This window comes from Coregonus clupeaformis, chromosome 20, assembly GCF_020615455.1.
Source record: "Coregonus clupeaformis isolate EN_2021a chromosome 20, ASM2061545v1, whole genome shotgun sequence".
Taxonomy (NCBI): Eukaryota; Metazoa; Chordata; class Actinopteri; order Salmoniformes; family Salmonidae; genus Coregonus; species Coregonus clupeaformis.
This window is the reverse complement of record NC_059211.1, coordinates 59,221,432-59,237,760: the sequence shown is the minus strand read 5'-3', so window position 1 is coordinate 59,237,760 and position 16,329 is coordinate 59,221,432. Positions and strand designations below refer to the sequence as shown.

At 50.0% G+C, this 16,329-nt stretch overlaps 1 protein-coding gene across 1 annotated transcript in view; it reads right to left on the bottom strand.

Annotated features, from left to right (window-relative positions):
• Positions 1–16,329, bottom strand: part of LOC123481508 (E3 ubiquitin-protein ligase HERC2-like) — a 63,173-nt gene that overhangs the window by 29,450 nt on the left and 17,394 nt on the right. Inside the window, exons 5-6 of the mRNA XM_045205832.1 lie at positions 6,394–6,616; positions 6,066–6,166 (exon numbers count right to left, since the gene is read on the bottom strand). Coding sequence (XP_045061767.1) covers positions 6,066–6,166; positions 6,394–6,616 — 324 coding nt within the window. The remainder of the gene's footprint in view (positions 1–6,065; positions 6,167–6,393; positions 6,617–16,329) is intronic.

Sequence of the window (16,329 nt, the reverse complement as noted above, 5' to 3'; positions counted from 1 at the left end):
ATAATAAACCCCAGGAAGAGTAGCTGCTGCCTTGGCAGGAACTAATGGGGATCCATAATAAACCCCAGGAAGAGTAGCTGCTGCCTTGGCAGGAACTAATGGGGATCCATAATAAACCCCAGGAAGAGTAGCTGCTGCCTTGGCAGGAACTAATGGGGATCCATAATAAACCCCAGGAAGAGTAGCTGCTGCCTTGGCAGGAACTAATGGGGATCCATAATAAACCCCAGGAAGAGTAGCTGCGCCCTGGCAGGAACTAATGGGGATCCATAATAAACCCCAGGAAGAGTAGCTGCTGCCTTGGCAGGAACTAATGGGGATCCATAATAAACCCCAGGAAGAGTAGCTGCTGCCTTGGCAGGAACTAATGGGGATCCATAATAAACCCCAGGAAGAGTAGCTGCTGCCTTGGCAGGAACTAATGGGGATCCATAATAAACCCCAGGAAGAGTAGCTGCTGCCTTGGCAGGAACTAATGGGGATCCATAATAAAAACACAAAATACAAATCTATGGATTTCACATGACTGGGCAGGGGCGCAGCCATAGGCCAACCCACTGGGGAGCCAGGCCCAACCACTGAATGAGTTTTTCTCCACAAAAAGGGCTTTATTACAGACAGAAATACTCCTCAGTTTCATCAGCTGTCTGGGTGGCTGGTCTCAGACGAGTCCCCTGGGGAAGAAGCCGGATGTGGAGGTCCTGGGCTGGCGTGGTTACACGTGGTCTGGGGAGGTCCTGGGCTGGCGTGGTTACACGTGGTCTGGGGAGGTCCTGGGCTGGCGTGGTTACACGTGGTCTGGGGAGGTCCTGGGCTGGCGTGGTTACACGTGGTCTGCGGTTGTGAGGCTGGTTGGGCGTACTGGCAAATTCTCTAAAACGACTTTGGAGGCGGCTTATTGTAGAGAAATTAACATTAAATTCTCTGGCAACAGCTCTGGTGGACTTTCTTGCAGTCAGCATGCCAATTGCCCACTCCCTCAAAACTTGAGACATCAGTGTCATTGTGTTGTGTGACAAAACTGCACATTTTAGAGTGGCCTTTTATTGTCCCCAGCACAAGGTGCACCTGTGTAATAACCATGCTGTTTAATCAGCTTCTTGATATGCCACACCTGTCAAGTGGATGGATTATCTTGGCAAAGGAGAAATGCTCACTAACAGGGATGTAAACAAATTTGAGAGAAATACGTTTTTTGTGCGTATGTAAAGTTTCTGGGATCTTTTATTTCAGCTCATGAAACATGGGACCAACACTTTACATGTTGCGTTTATATTTTTGTTCAGGACAATATCGTTCAGAATAATAGCGCAATATGTAACTGTATATATATATATACTGGGGAGAGTAGAGGGGGACAGGGGAGGGTAGAGGGGACTGGGGAGGGTAGAAGGGGACTGGGGAAGGTAGAGGGGGACTGGGGAGGTAGAGGGGGACTGGGGAGGGTAGAGGGGGACAGGGAGGGTAGAGGGGGACTGGGGAGGGTAGAGGGGGACTGGGGGAGGGTAGAGGGGGACAGGGGAGAGTAGAGGGGGACAGGGGGAGGGTAGAGGGGGACAGGGGAGGGTAGAGGGGGACTGGGGAGGGTAGAGGGGGGACTGGGGAGGGTAGAAGGGACTGGGGAGGGTAGAGGGGACAGGGGAGGGTAGAGGGGGACAGGGGAGGGTAGAGGGGGACAGGGGAGGGTAGAGGGGGACAGGGGAGGGTAGAGGGGGACAGGGGAGGGTAGAGGGGGACAGGGGAGGGTAGAGGGGGACTGGGGAGGGTAGAGGGGACAGGGGAGGGTAGAGGGGGACTGGGGAGGGTAGAGGGGGACTGGGGAGGGTAGAGGGGGACTGGGGGAGGGTAGAGGGGGACTGGGGAGGGTAGAGGGGGACTGGGGAGGGTAGAGGGGACAGGGGGAGGGTAGAGGGGACTGGGGAGGGTAGAAGGGGACTGGGGAGGGTAGAGGGGGACAGGGGAGGGTAGAGGGGGACTGGGGAGGGTAGAGGGGGACTGGGGGAGGGTAGAGGGGACTGGGGAGGGTAGAAGGGGACTGGGGAGGGTAGAGGGGGACTGGGGAGGGTAGAAGGGGACTGGGGAGGGTAGAGGGGGACAGGGGAGGGTAGAGGGGACAGGGAGAGTAGAGGGGGACAGGGGAGGGTAGAGGGGGACAGGGGAGGGTAGAGGGGGACTGGGGAGGGTAGAGGGGGACTGGGGAGGGTAGAAGGGGACTGGGGAGGGTAGAGGGGGACAGGGGAGGGTAGAGGGGGACAGGGGAGGGTAGAGGGGGACAGGGGAGGGTGGAGGGGGACAGGGGAGGGTAGAGGGGGACAGGGAGGGTAGAGGGGGACAGGGAGGGTAGAGGGGGACTGGGGAGGGTAGAGGGGGACAGGGGGAGGGTAGAGGGGGACTGGGGAGGGTAGGGGGGACAGGGGAGGGTAGGGGGGACTGGGGAGGGTAGGGGGACTGGGGAGGGTAGGGGGGACTGGGGAGGGTAGAGGGGGACTGGGGAGGGTAGAGGGGGGACAGGGGAGGGTAGGGGGGACTGGGGAGGGTAGGGGGGACTGGGGGAGGGTAGAGGGGACTGGGGAGGGTAGAGGGGACAGGGGAGAGTAGAGGGGGACTGGGGAGGGTAGAGGGGGACTGGGGAGGGTAGAGGGGACAGGGGAGGGTAGAGGGGGGACTGGGGGAGGGTAGAGGGGGGACTGGGGAGGGTAGAGGGGGACTGGGGAGGGTAGAGGGGGACTGGGGAGGGTAGAGGGGGACTGGGGAGGGTAGAGGGGGACTGGGGAGGGTAGAGGGGGACAGCGGAGGGTAGGGGGACAGCGGAGGGTAGGGGGACAGGGGAGGGTAGAGGGGGACTGGGGAGGGTAGAGGGGGACTGGGGAGGGTAGAGGGGGACTGGGGAGGGTAGGGGGACTGGGGAGGGTAGAGGGGGACTGGGGGAGGGTAGGGGGGACTGGGGGAGGTAGGGGGGGACTGGGGGAGGGGACAGGGGAGGATAGAGGGGGACTGGGGAGGGTAGGGGGGACTGGGGAGGGTAGAGGGGGACTGGGGAGGGTAGAGGGGGACTGGGGAGGGTAGGGGGGGACTGGGGGAGGGTAGAGGGGGACAGCGGAGGTAGAGGGGGACAGCGGAGGGTAGAGGGGGGACAGGGGAGGGTAGAGGGGACTGGGGAGGGTAGAGAGGGGACTGGGGAGGGTAGGGGGGACTGGGGAGGGTAGAGGGGACTGGGGAGGGTAGAGGGGGACTGGGGAGGTAGAGGGGGACTGGGGAGGTAGAGGGGGACTGGGGGAGGGTAGAGGGGACTGGGGAGGTAGAGGGGACTGGGGAGGGTAGAGGGGGACAGCGGAGGGTAGAGGGGACAGCCGGAGGGTAGAGGGGGACAGGGGAGGTAGAGGGGGACTGGGGAGGGTAGAGGGGACTGGGGAGGGTAGAGGGGGACTGGGGAGGGTAGAGGGGGACTGGGGAGGGTAGGGGGGACTGGGGAGGGTAGAGGGGGACTGGGGAGGGGGACAGGGGGAGGGTAGAGGGGGACTGGGGAGGGTAGGGGGACTGGGGGAGGGTAGAGGGGGACTGGGGAGGGTAGAGGGGACTGGGGAGGGGACAGGGGAGGGTAGAGGGGGACTGGGGAGAGTAGAGGGGGACTGGGGAGGGTAGAGGGGGACTGGGGAGGGTAGAGGGGGACTGGGGAGGGTAGAGGGGGACTGGGGAGGGTAGGGGGGACTGGGGAGGGACAGGGGGGGTAGAGGGGGACTGGGGGAGAGTAGAGGGGGACTGGGGGAGGGTAGAGGGGGACTGGGGAGGTAGAGGGGGACTGGGGAGGGTAGAGGGGGACTGGGGAGGGTAGAGGGGACTGGGGAGGGTAGAGGGGGACTGGGGAGGGTAGAGGGGGACTGGGGAGGGTAGAGGGGGGACAGCGGAGGGTAGAGGGGGACAGCGGAGGGTAGAGGGGGACAGGGAGGGTAGAGGGGGACAGGGGAGGGTAGAGGGGGACTGGGGAGGGTAGAGGGGACTGGGGAGGGTAGAGGGGACTGGGGAGGGTAGAGGGGACTGGGGAGGGGACAGGGGAGGGTAGAGGGGACTGGGGAGAGTAGAGGGGGACTGGGGAGGGTAGAGGGGGACTGGGGAGGGTAGAGGGGGACTGGGGAGGGTAGAGGGGGACTGGGGAGGGTAGGGGGACTGGGGAGGGGACAGGGGAGGGTAGAGGGGGACTGGGGAGGGTAGAGGGGGACTGGGGAGGGTAGAGGGGGACTGGGGAGGGTAGAGGGGGACTGGGGAGGGTAGAGGGGGACTGGGGAGGGTGGAGGGGGACTGGGGAGGGTAGAGGGGGACTGGGGGAGGGTAGAGGGGGACTGGGGAGGGTAGAGGGGGACTGGGGAGGGTAGAGGGGGACAGCGGAGGGTAGAGGGGGACAGCGGAGGGTAGAGGGGGACAGGGAGGGTAGAGGGGGACAGGGGAGGGTAGAGGGGACTGGGGAGGGTAGAGGGGGACTGGGGAGGGTAGAGGGGACTGGGGAGGGTAGAGGGGGACTGGGGAGGGTAGAGGGGACTGGGGAGGGTAGGGGGGACTGGGGAGGGGACAGGGGGACAGGGGAGGGTAGAGGGGGACTGGGGAGGGTAGAGGGGGACTGGGGAGGGTAGGGGGAACTGGGGAGGGGACAGGGGAGGGTAGAGGGGGACTGGGGAGAGTAGAGGGGGACTGGGGAGGGTAGGGGGACTGGGGAGGGTAGAGGGGGACTGGGGAGGGTAGAGGGGACTGGGGAGGGTAGAGGGGACTGGGGAGGGTAGAGGGGGGACTGGGGAGGGTAGAGGGGGACTGGGGAGGGTAGAGGGGGACTGGGGAGGGGACAGGGGAGGATAGAGGGGGACTGGGGAGGGTAGGGGGGACTGGGGGAGGGTAGAGGGGGACTGGGGAGGTAGAGGGGACTGGGGAGGGTAGAGGGGGACTGGGGAGGGTAGAGGGGGACTGGGGAGGGTAGAGGGGGACTGGGGAGGGTAGGGGGGACTGGGGAGGGTAGAGGGGGACTGGGGAGGGTAGGGGGACTGGGGAGGGACAGGGGAGGATAGAGGGGGACTGGGGAGGGTAGGGGGGACTGGGGGAGGGTAGAGGGGGGACTGGGGAGGGTAGAGGGGGACTGGGGAGGGTAGAGGGGGACTGGGGAGGGTAGAGGGGGACTGGGGAGGGGACAGGGGAGGGTAGAGGGGGACTGGGGAGAGTAGAGGGGGACTGGGGGAGGGTAGAGGGGGACTGGGGAGGGTAGGGGGGACTGGGGAGGTAGAGGGGACTGGGGAGGGTGAGAGGGGACAGCGGAGGGTAGAGGGGGGACAGCGGAGGGTAGAGGGGACAGGGGAGGGTAGAGGGGGACTGGGGAGGGTAGAGGGGACTGGGGAGGGTAGAGGGGGACTGGGGAGGGTAGAGGGGGACAGGGGAGGGTAGAGGGGGACTGGGGGAGGGTAGAGGGGACTGGGGAGGGTAGAGGGGACTGGGGAGGGTAGGGGGGACAGCGGAGGGTAGAGGGGACAGCGGAGGGTAGAGGGGGACTGGGGGAGGTAGAGGGGACTGGGGAGGGTAGAGGGGGGACAGCGGAGGGTAGAGGGGGACAGCGGAGGGTAGAGGGGGACTGGGGAGGGTAGAGGGGGACAGCGGAGGGTCTGATACTCTGGACCATGTTCATAAAGACTAAGTGAAGGGTTATGTCTAGACGATGGAACAGCGGGGACTGGGAAGCAACACAAACATAGACACATAACATACCCACTATACACACAAGTACACATGGATGTTGTGTTGTAGATATGTGTTAGGAGAGTAGAGAGGGAACAAACTTAATATGTTGTGAAATCTGTTATGCATCTGTTAGGCAGAGAAGCTGCTGCCTTGGGGGGATCCATAATAAATATACATACAAATGCTTCATAAAGACTAAGTGAAGGGTTATGTCTAGAGAGGATGCTTCATAAAGACTAAGTGAAGGGCTATGTCTAGAGAGGATGCTTCATAAAGACTAAGTGAAGGGTTATGTCTAGAGAGGATGCTTCATAAAGACTAAGTGAAGGGCTATGTCTAGAGAGGATGCTTACCAGACCTCCAGGCTCGTCGTAGAAAGGCAAAGGCAAAGGAGAGCGCTGCTCTGGAGCCGACTCTGGCCAGACCCTCCACACCCTTACTGGCTGGCCGGGCGCTAGAGAGAGAGACACACCTTTAACTCCACTCAATCAAGATGACACATGACTCAGATCCAGCTGATCGTCTAAGGGGGAATGTTTCAGATGAATCACTTGCACTAGTGTGTCCCAGTCAGTGTAGCTAACAGTGAGATGAGAGAACCTTGGCTGCCGCTTCCTGTACTATCACTTGCACTAGTGGATCAGCGTTTCAGTTTACAGTGAAATTAGATGCTTCCTGTACCTCTTGTTGTCTACGATGGGTAGAGGGGGGCTGGGGGGGATCTTCCAGCGGACCTTGTACTTCTCTTCCATCATGCTGTGGCTCAGCGATATAAGGTATCTCTCTAGGATGACCAGGCGCTGGCGCAGACGCATGGCAGACAGCGTGCTCTTAGCCATCTGGGCCGATAGCTTCTGTTGGTCCTCTATCAGCACCGTCAGACAGTCCTTCAGCTCTGTCTCATCTGAGAGAGAGTCAGAGACAGACAGAGACAGAGACACAGAGAGAGAGAGAGAGAGAGAGAGAGAGAGGAACTAAGCATCAGATGCTCCAGCATGTGTTTCTGTGGCAGCTCTACAGCCCTATGTGGGGGACCCGACAGGCCAAGATAGCAGATCTGAAATCCATTTAAAAGGGATTCTATCGTACTTTTGTATACTTTTTAGCCAGTAGTTCTGAAAGTAGCGCCAAAAATGTTTTCCCCCAAAAATTGCTTACTACGTCAAATACAGCGCCTTTAGAAAATATTCACACCCCAGGACTTATTCCACATTTTGTTGTGTTACAGCCAGAATTCAAAATGGACAACACCCCATAACGGCAAAGTGAAAACATGTTTTTCGAAATTTTCCAAAATTATTGACAATGAAATACAGAAATCTTAAAGCTACAGCATACAATGACATTCTAGACAATTCCATGTTTCCAACTTTGTGGCAACAGTTTGGGGAAGGCCCTTTCCTCTTTCAGCATGACAATGCCCCCCCGTGCACAAAGCCAGGTCCATACAGAAATGGTTTGTCGAGATCGGGGTGGAAGAACTTGACTGGCCTGCACAGAGCCCTGACCTCAACCCCATCGAACACCTTTGGGTTCAATTGGATGCCGACTGCGAGCCAGGCCTAATCGCCCAACATCAGTGCCCGACCTCACTAATGCTCTTGTGGCTGAATGGAAGCAAGTCCCCGCAGCAATGTTCCAACATCTAGTGGAAAGCCTTCCCAGAAGAGTGGAGGCTGTTATAGCAGCAAAGGGGGGACCAACTCCATATTAATGCCCATGATTTTGGAATGAGATGTTCGATGAGCAGGTGTCCACATACTTTTGGTCATGTAGTGAATATCAGCTAGCTGACATCAATCTATATACAACCCTGATATAACCCTGTATATATCAGCTAGCTGACATCTAGATCCAACCCTGTATATATCAGCTAGCTGACATCTAGATCCAACCCTGTATATATCAGCTAGCTGACATCTAGATCCAACCCTGTATATATCAGCTAGCTAACATCTAGATCCAACCCTGTATATATCAGCTAGCTAACATCTAGATCCAACCCTGTATATATCAGCTAGCTAACATCTAGATCCAACCCTGTATATATCAGCTAGCTGACATCTAGATCCAACCCTGTATATATCAGCTAGCTGACATCTAGATCCAACCCTGTATATATCAGCTAGCTGACATCTAGATCCAACCCTGTATATATCAGCTAGCTGACATCTAGATCTAACCCTGTATATATCAGCTAGCTGACATCTAGATCCAACCCTGTATATATCAGCTAGCTAACATCTAGATCCAACCCTGTATATATCAGCTAGCTGACATCTAGATCCAACCCTGTATATATCAGCTAGCTAACATCTAGATCCAACCCTGTATATATCAGCTAGCTGACATCTAGATCCAACCCTGTATATATCAGCTAGCTAACATCTAGATCCAACCCTGTATATATCAGCTAGCTGACATCTAGATCCAACCCTGTATATATCAGCTAGCTGACATCTAGATCCAACCCTGATCCAACCCTGTATATATCAGCTAGCTGACATCTAGATCCAACCCTGTATATATCAGCTAGCTAACATCTAGATCCAACCCTGTATATATCAGCTAGCTGACATCTAGATCCAACCCTGATCCAACCCTGTATATATCAGCTAGCTGACATCTAGATCCAACCCTGTATATATCAGCTAGCTGACATCTAGATCCAACCCTGTATATATCAGCTAGCTGACATCTAGATCCAACCCTGTATATATCAGCTAGCTGACATCTAGATCCAACCCTGTATATATCAGCCAGCTGACATCTAGATCCAACCCTGTATATATCAGCTAGCTGACATCTAGATCCAACCCTGTATATATCAGCTAGCTGACATCTAGATCCAACCCTGTATATATCAGCTAGCTGACATCTAGATCCAACCCTGTATATATCAGCTAGCTGACATCTAGATCCAACCCTGTATATATCAGCTAGCTAACATCTAGATCCAACCCTGTATATATCAGCTAGCTGACATCTAGATCCAACCCTGTATATATCAGCTAGCTGACATCTAGATCCAACCCTGTATATATCAGCTAGCTGACATCTAGATCCAACCCTGTATATATCAGCTAGCTGACATCTAGATCCAACCCTGTATATATCAGCTAGCTGACATCTAGATCCAACCCTGTATATATCAGCTAGCTGACATCTAGATCCAACCCTGTATATATCAGCTAGCTGACATCTAGATCCAACCCTGTATATATCAGCTAGCTAACATCTAGATCCAACCCTGTATATATCAGCTAGCTGACATCTAGATCCAACCCTGTATATATCAGCTAGCTGACATCTAGATCCAACCCTGTATATATCAGCTAGCTGACATCTAGATCCAACCCTGTATATATCAGCTAGCTGACATCTAGATCCAACCCTGTATATATCAGCTAGCTGACATCTAGATCCAACCCTGTATATATCAGCTAGCTGACATCTAGATCCAACCCTGTATATATCAGCTAGCTGACATCTAGATCCAACCCTGTATATATCAGCTAGCTGACATCTAGATCCAACCCTGATCCAACCCTGTATATATCAGCTAGCTAACATCTAGATCCAACCCTGTATATATCAGCCAGCTGACATCTAGATCCAACCCTGATCCAACCCTGTATATATCAGCTAGCTAACATCTAGATCCAACCCTGTATATATCAGCTAGCTGACATCTAGATCCAACCCTGTATATATCAGCTAGCTGACATCTAGATCCAACCCTGTATATATCAGCTAGCTGACATCTAGATCCAACCCTGTATATATCAGCTAGCTGACATCTAGATCCAACCCTGTATATATCAGCTAGCTAACATCTAGATCCAACCCTGTATATATCAGCTAGCTGACATCTAGATCCAACCCTGTATATATCAGCTAGCTGACATCTAGATCCAACCCTGTATATATCAGCTAGCTAACATCTAGATCCAACCCTGTATATATCAGCTAGCTAACATCTAGATCCAACCCTGTATATATCAGCTAGCTGACATCTAGATCCAACCCTGTATATATCAGCTAGCTAACATCTAGATCCAACCCTGTATATATCAGCTAGCTGACATCTAGATCCAACCCTGTATATATCAGCTAGCTGACATCTAGATCCAACCCTGATCCAACCCTGTATATATCAGCTAGCTGACATCTAGATCCAACCCTGTATATATCAGCTAGCTAACATCTAGATCCAACCCTGTATATATCAGCTAGCTGACATCTAGATCCAACCCTGATCCAACCCTGTATATATCAGCTAGCTGACATCTAGATCCAACCCTGTATATATCAGCTAGCTGACATCTAGATCCAACCCTGTATATATCAGCTAGCTGACATCTAGATCAAACCCTGTATATATCAGCTAGCTGACATCTAGATCCAACCCTGTATATATCAGCTAGCTGACATCTAGATCCAACCCTGTATATATCAGCTAGCTGACATCTAGATCCAACCCTGTATATATCAGCTAGCTGACATCTAGATCCAACCCTGTATATATCAGCTAGCTGACATCTAGATCCAACCCTGTATATATCAGCTAGCTGACATCTAGATCCAACCCTGTATATATCAGCTAGCTGACATCTAGATCCAACCCTGTATATATCAGCTAGCTGACATCTAGATCCAACCCCTGTATATATCAGCTAGCTGACATCTAGATCCAACCCTGTATATATCAGCTAGCTGACATCTAGATCCAACCCTGTATATATCAGCTAGCTGACATCTAGATCCAACCCTGTATATATCAGCTAGCTGACATCTAGATCCAACCCTGTATATATCAGCTAGCTGACATCTAGATCCAACCCTGTATATATCAGCTAGCTGACATCTAGATCCAACCCTGTATATATCAGCTAGCTGACATCTAGATCCAACCCTGTATATATCAGCTAGCTGACATCTAGATCCAACCCTGTATATATCAGCTAGCTGACATCTAGATCCAACCCTGTATATATCAGCTAGCTGACATCTAGATCCAACCCTGTATATATCAGCTAGCTGACATCTAGATCCAACCCTGTATATATCAGCTAGCTGACATCTAGATCCAACCCTGTATATATCAGCTAGCTGACATCTAGATCCAACCCTGATCCAACCCTGTATATATCAGCTAGCTAACATCTAGATCCAACCCTGTATATATCAGCTAGCTGACATCTAGATCCAACCCTGATCCAACCCTGTATATATCAGCTAGCTAACATCTAGATCCAACCCTGTATATATCAGCTAGCTGACATCTAGATCCAACCCTGTATATATCAGCTAGCTGACATCTAGATCCAACCCTGTATATATCAGCTAGCTGACATCTAGATCCAACCCTGTATATATCAGCTAGCTGACATCTAGATCCAACCCTGTATATATCAGCTAGCTGACATCTAGATCCAACCCTGTATATATCAGCTAGCTGACATCTAGATCCAACCCTGTATATATCAGCTAGCTGACATCTAGATCCAACCCTGTATATATCAGCTAGCTGACATCTAGATCCAACCCTGTATATATCAGCTAGCTGACATCTAGATCCAACCCTGTATATATCAGCTAGCTGACATCTAGATCCAACCCTGTATATATCAGCTAGCTGACATCTAGATCCAACCCTGTATATATCAGCTAGCTGACATCTAGATCCAACCCTGTATATATCAGCTAGCTGACATCTAGATCCAACCCTGTATATATCAGCTAGCTGACATCTAGATCCAACCCTGTATATATCAGCTAGCTGACATCTAGATCCAACCCTGTATATATCAGCTAGCTGACATCTAGATCCAACCCTGTATATATCAGCTAGCTAACATCTAGATCCAACCCTGTATATATCAGCTAGCTGACATCTAGATCCAACCCTGTATATATCAGCTAGCTAACATCTAGATCCAACCCTGTATATATCAGCTAGCTAACATCTAGATCCAACCCTGTATATATCAGCTAGCTAACATCTAGATCCAACCCTGTATATATCAGCTAGCTGACATCTAGATCCAACCCTGTATATATCAGCTAGCTGACATCTAGATCCAACCCTGTATATATCAGCTAGCTGACATCTAGATCCAACCCTGTATATATCAGCTAGCTGACATCTAGATCCAACCCTGTATATATCAGCTAGCTGACATCTAGATCCAACCCTGTATATATCAGCTAGCTGACATCTAGATCCAACCCTGTATATATCAGCTAGCTGACATCTAGATCCAACCCTGTATATATCAGCTAGCTGACATCTAGATCCAACCCTGTATATATCAGCTAGCTGACATCTAGATCCAACCCTGTATATATCAGCTAGCTGACATCTAGATCCAACCCTGTATATATCAGCTAGCTGACATCTAGATCCAACCCTGTATATATCAGCTAGCTGACATCTAGATCCAACCCTGTATATATCAGCTAGCTGACATCTAGATCCAACCCTGTATATACAGCTAGCTGACATCTAGATCCAACCCTGTATATATCAGCTAGCTAACATCTAGATCCAACCCTGTATATATCAGCTAGCTGACATCTAGATCCAACCTCCTGTATATATCAGCTAGCTGACATCTAGATCCAACCCTGTATATATCAGCTAGCTGACATCTAGATCCAACCCTGATCCAACCCTGTATATATCAGCTAGCTGACATCTAGATCCAACCCTGTATATATCAGCTAGCTGACATCTAGATCCAACCCTGTATATATCAGCTAGCTGACATCTAGATCCAACCCTGTATATATCAGCTAGCTGACATCTAGATCCAACCCTGTATATATCAGCTAGCTGACATCTAGATCCAACCCTGATCCACCCTGTATATATCAGCTAGCTGACATCTAGATCCAACCCTGTATATATCAGCTAGCTGACATCTAGATCCAACCCTGTATATATCAGCTAGCTGACATCTAGATCCAACCCTGTATATATCAGCTAGCTGACATCTAGATCCAACCCTGTATATATCAGCTAGCTGACATCTAGATCCAACCCTGTATATATCAGCTAGCTGACATCTAGATCCAACCCTGTATATATCAGCTAGCTGACATCTAGATCCAACCCTGTATATATCAGCTAGCTGACATCTAGATCCAACCCTGTATATATCAGCTAGCTGACATCTAGATCCAACCCTGTATATATCAGCTAGCTGACATCTAGATCCAACCCTGTATATATCAGCTAGCTGACATCTAGATCCAACCCTGTATATATCAGCTAGCTGACATCTAGATCCAACCCTTCCAACCTGTATATATCAGCTAGCTGACATCTAGATCCAACCCTGTATATATCAGCTAGCTGACATCTAGATCCAACCCTGTATATATCAGCTAGCTGACATCTAGATCCAACCCTGTATATCAGCTAGCTGACATCTAGATCCAACCCTGTATATATCAGCTAGCTGACATCTAGATCCAACCCCTGATCCAACCCTGTATATATCAGCTAGCTGACATCTAGATCCAACCCTGTATATATCAGCTAGCTGACATCTAGATCCAACCCTGTATATATCAGCTAGCTGACATCTAGATCCAACCCTGTATATATCAGCTAGCTGACATCTAGATCCAACCCTGTATATATCAGCTAGCTGACATCTAGATCCAACCCTGTATATATCAGCTAGCTGACATCTAGATCCAACCCTGTATATATCAGCTAGCTGACATCTAGATCCAACCCTGTATATATCAGCTAGCTGACATCTAGATCCAACCCTGTATATATCAGCTAGCTGACATCTAGATCCAACCCTGTATATATCAGCTAGCTGACATCTAGATCCAACCCTGTATATATCAGCTAGCTGACATCTAGATCCAACCCTGTATATATCAGCTAGCTGACATCTAGATCCAACCCTGTATATATCAGCTAGCTGACATCTAGATCCAACCCTGTATATATCAGCTAGCTGACATCTAGATCCAACCCTGTATATATCAGCTAGCTGACATCTAGATCCAACCCTGTATATATCAGCTAGCTGACATCTAGATCCAACCCTGTATATATCAGCTAGCTGACATCTAGATCCAACCCTGTATATATCAGCTAGCTAACATCTAGATCCAACCCTGTATATATCAGCTAGCTGACATCTAGATCCAACCCTGATCCAACCCTGTATATATCAGCTAGCTGACATCTAGATCCAACCCTGTATATATCAGCTAGCTGACATCTAGATCCAACCCTGTATATATCAGCTAGCTGACATCTAGATCCAACCCTGTATATATCAGCTAGCTAACATCTAGATCCAACCCTGTATATATCAGCTAGCTGACATCTAGATCCAACCCTGATCCAACCCTGTATATATCAGCTAGCTGACATCTAGATCCAACCCTGTATATATCAGCTAGCTGACATCTAGATCCAACCCCTGTATATATCAGCTAGCTGACATCTAGATCCAACCCTGTATATATCAGCTAGCTGACATCTAGATCCAACCCTGTATATATCAGCTAGCTGACATCTAGATCCAACCCTGTATATATCAGCTAGCTGACATCTAGATCCAACCCTGTATATATCAGCTAGCTGACATCTAGATCCAACCCTGTATATATCAGCTAGCTGACATCTAGATCCAACCCTGTATATATCAGCTAGCTGACATCTAGATCCAACCCTGTATATATCAGCTAGCTGACATCTAGATCCAACCCTGTATATATCAGCTAGCTGACATCTAGATCCAACCCTGTATATATCAGCTAGCTGACATCTAGATCCAACCCTGTATATATCAGCTAGCTGACATCTAGATCCAACCCTGTATATATCAGCTAGCTGACATCTAGATCCAACCCTGTATATATCAGCTAGCTAACATCTAGATCCAACCCTGTATATATCAGCTAGCTGACATCTAGATCCAACCTGATCCAACCCTGTATATATCAGCTAGCTGACATCTAGATCCAACCCTGTATATATCAGCTAGCTGACATCTAGATCCAACCCTGTATATATCAGCTAGCTGACATCTAGATCCAACCCTGTATATATCAGCTAGCTAACATCTAGATCCAACCCTGTATATATCAGCTAGCTGACATCTAGATCCAACCCTGATCCAACCCTGTATATATCAGCTAGCTGACATCTAGATCCAACCCTGTATATATCAGCTAGCTGACATCTAGATCCAACCCTGTATATATCAGCTAGCTGACATCTAGATCCAACCCTGTATATATCAGCTAGCTAACATCTAGATCCAACCCTGTATATATCAGCTAGCTGACATCTAGATCCAACCCTGTATATATCAGCTAGCTGACATCTAGATCCAACCCTGTATATATCAGCTAGCTGACATCTAGATCCAACCCTGTATATATCAGCTAGCTAACATCTAGATCCAACCCTGTATATATCAGCTAGCTGACATCTAGATCCAACCCTGATCCAACCCTGTATATATCAGCTAGCTGACATCTAGATCCAACCCTGTATATATCAGCTAGCTGACATCTAGATCCAACCCTGTATATATCAGCTAGCTGACATCTAGATCCAACCCTGTATATATCAGCTAGCTAACATCTAGATCCAACCCTGTATATATCAGCTAGCTGACATCTAGATCCAACCCTGTATATATCAGCTAGCTGACATCTAGATCCAACCCTGTATATATCAGCTAGCTGACATCTAGATCCAACCCTGTATATATCAGCTAGCTGACATCTAGATCCAACCCTGTATATATCAGCTAGCTGACATCTAGATCCAACCCTGTATATATCAGTGCTTTCAGAAAGTATTCATACTCCTTGACTTATTCCACATTTTGTTGTTTTGCCTGAATTTAAAATGGATGAAATGTAGATGTTTTGTGTCACTGGCCTACACACAATACCCCATAATGTCGAAGTGGAATTATGTTTTTAGCCTAAATAAGTTCAGGAGTAAAAATGTGCTTAACAAATCACATAATAAGTTGTATGGACTCAACACTGTGTACAATAGGGTAGCCTACACATACAATTATCTGTAAGGTCCCTCAGTGGAACAGTGAATTTCAAACACAGATTCAACCACAGAGACCAGGGAGGTTTTCCAATGCTTCGCAAAGAAGGGCACCTATTGATAGAAGGGTAAAAAAAACTGACATTGAATATCCCTTTGAGCATGGTGAAGTTACTAATTACACTTTGGATGGTGTCAGTCACTACAAAGATACAGGCATCTTTCCTAACTCAGCTGCAGGAGAGGAAGGAAACTGCTCAGGGATTTCTCCATGAGGCCAATGGTGACTTCAAAACAGTTAGAGTTTAATGGCTGTGATAGGAGAAAACTGAGGATGGATCAACAACATTGTAGTTACTCCACAATACTAACCTAAATGACAGAGTGAAAAGAAGGAAGCCTGTACAGAATACAAATATTCCAAAACATGCATCCTGTTTGCAATAAGGCAGTAAAGTAAAACAGCCAAAAATGTAGCTAAGAAATTCACTTTATGTCCTGAATACAAAGTGTTATGTTTGGGGCAAATCCAACATCACTGAGTACCACTCTTCATATTTCCA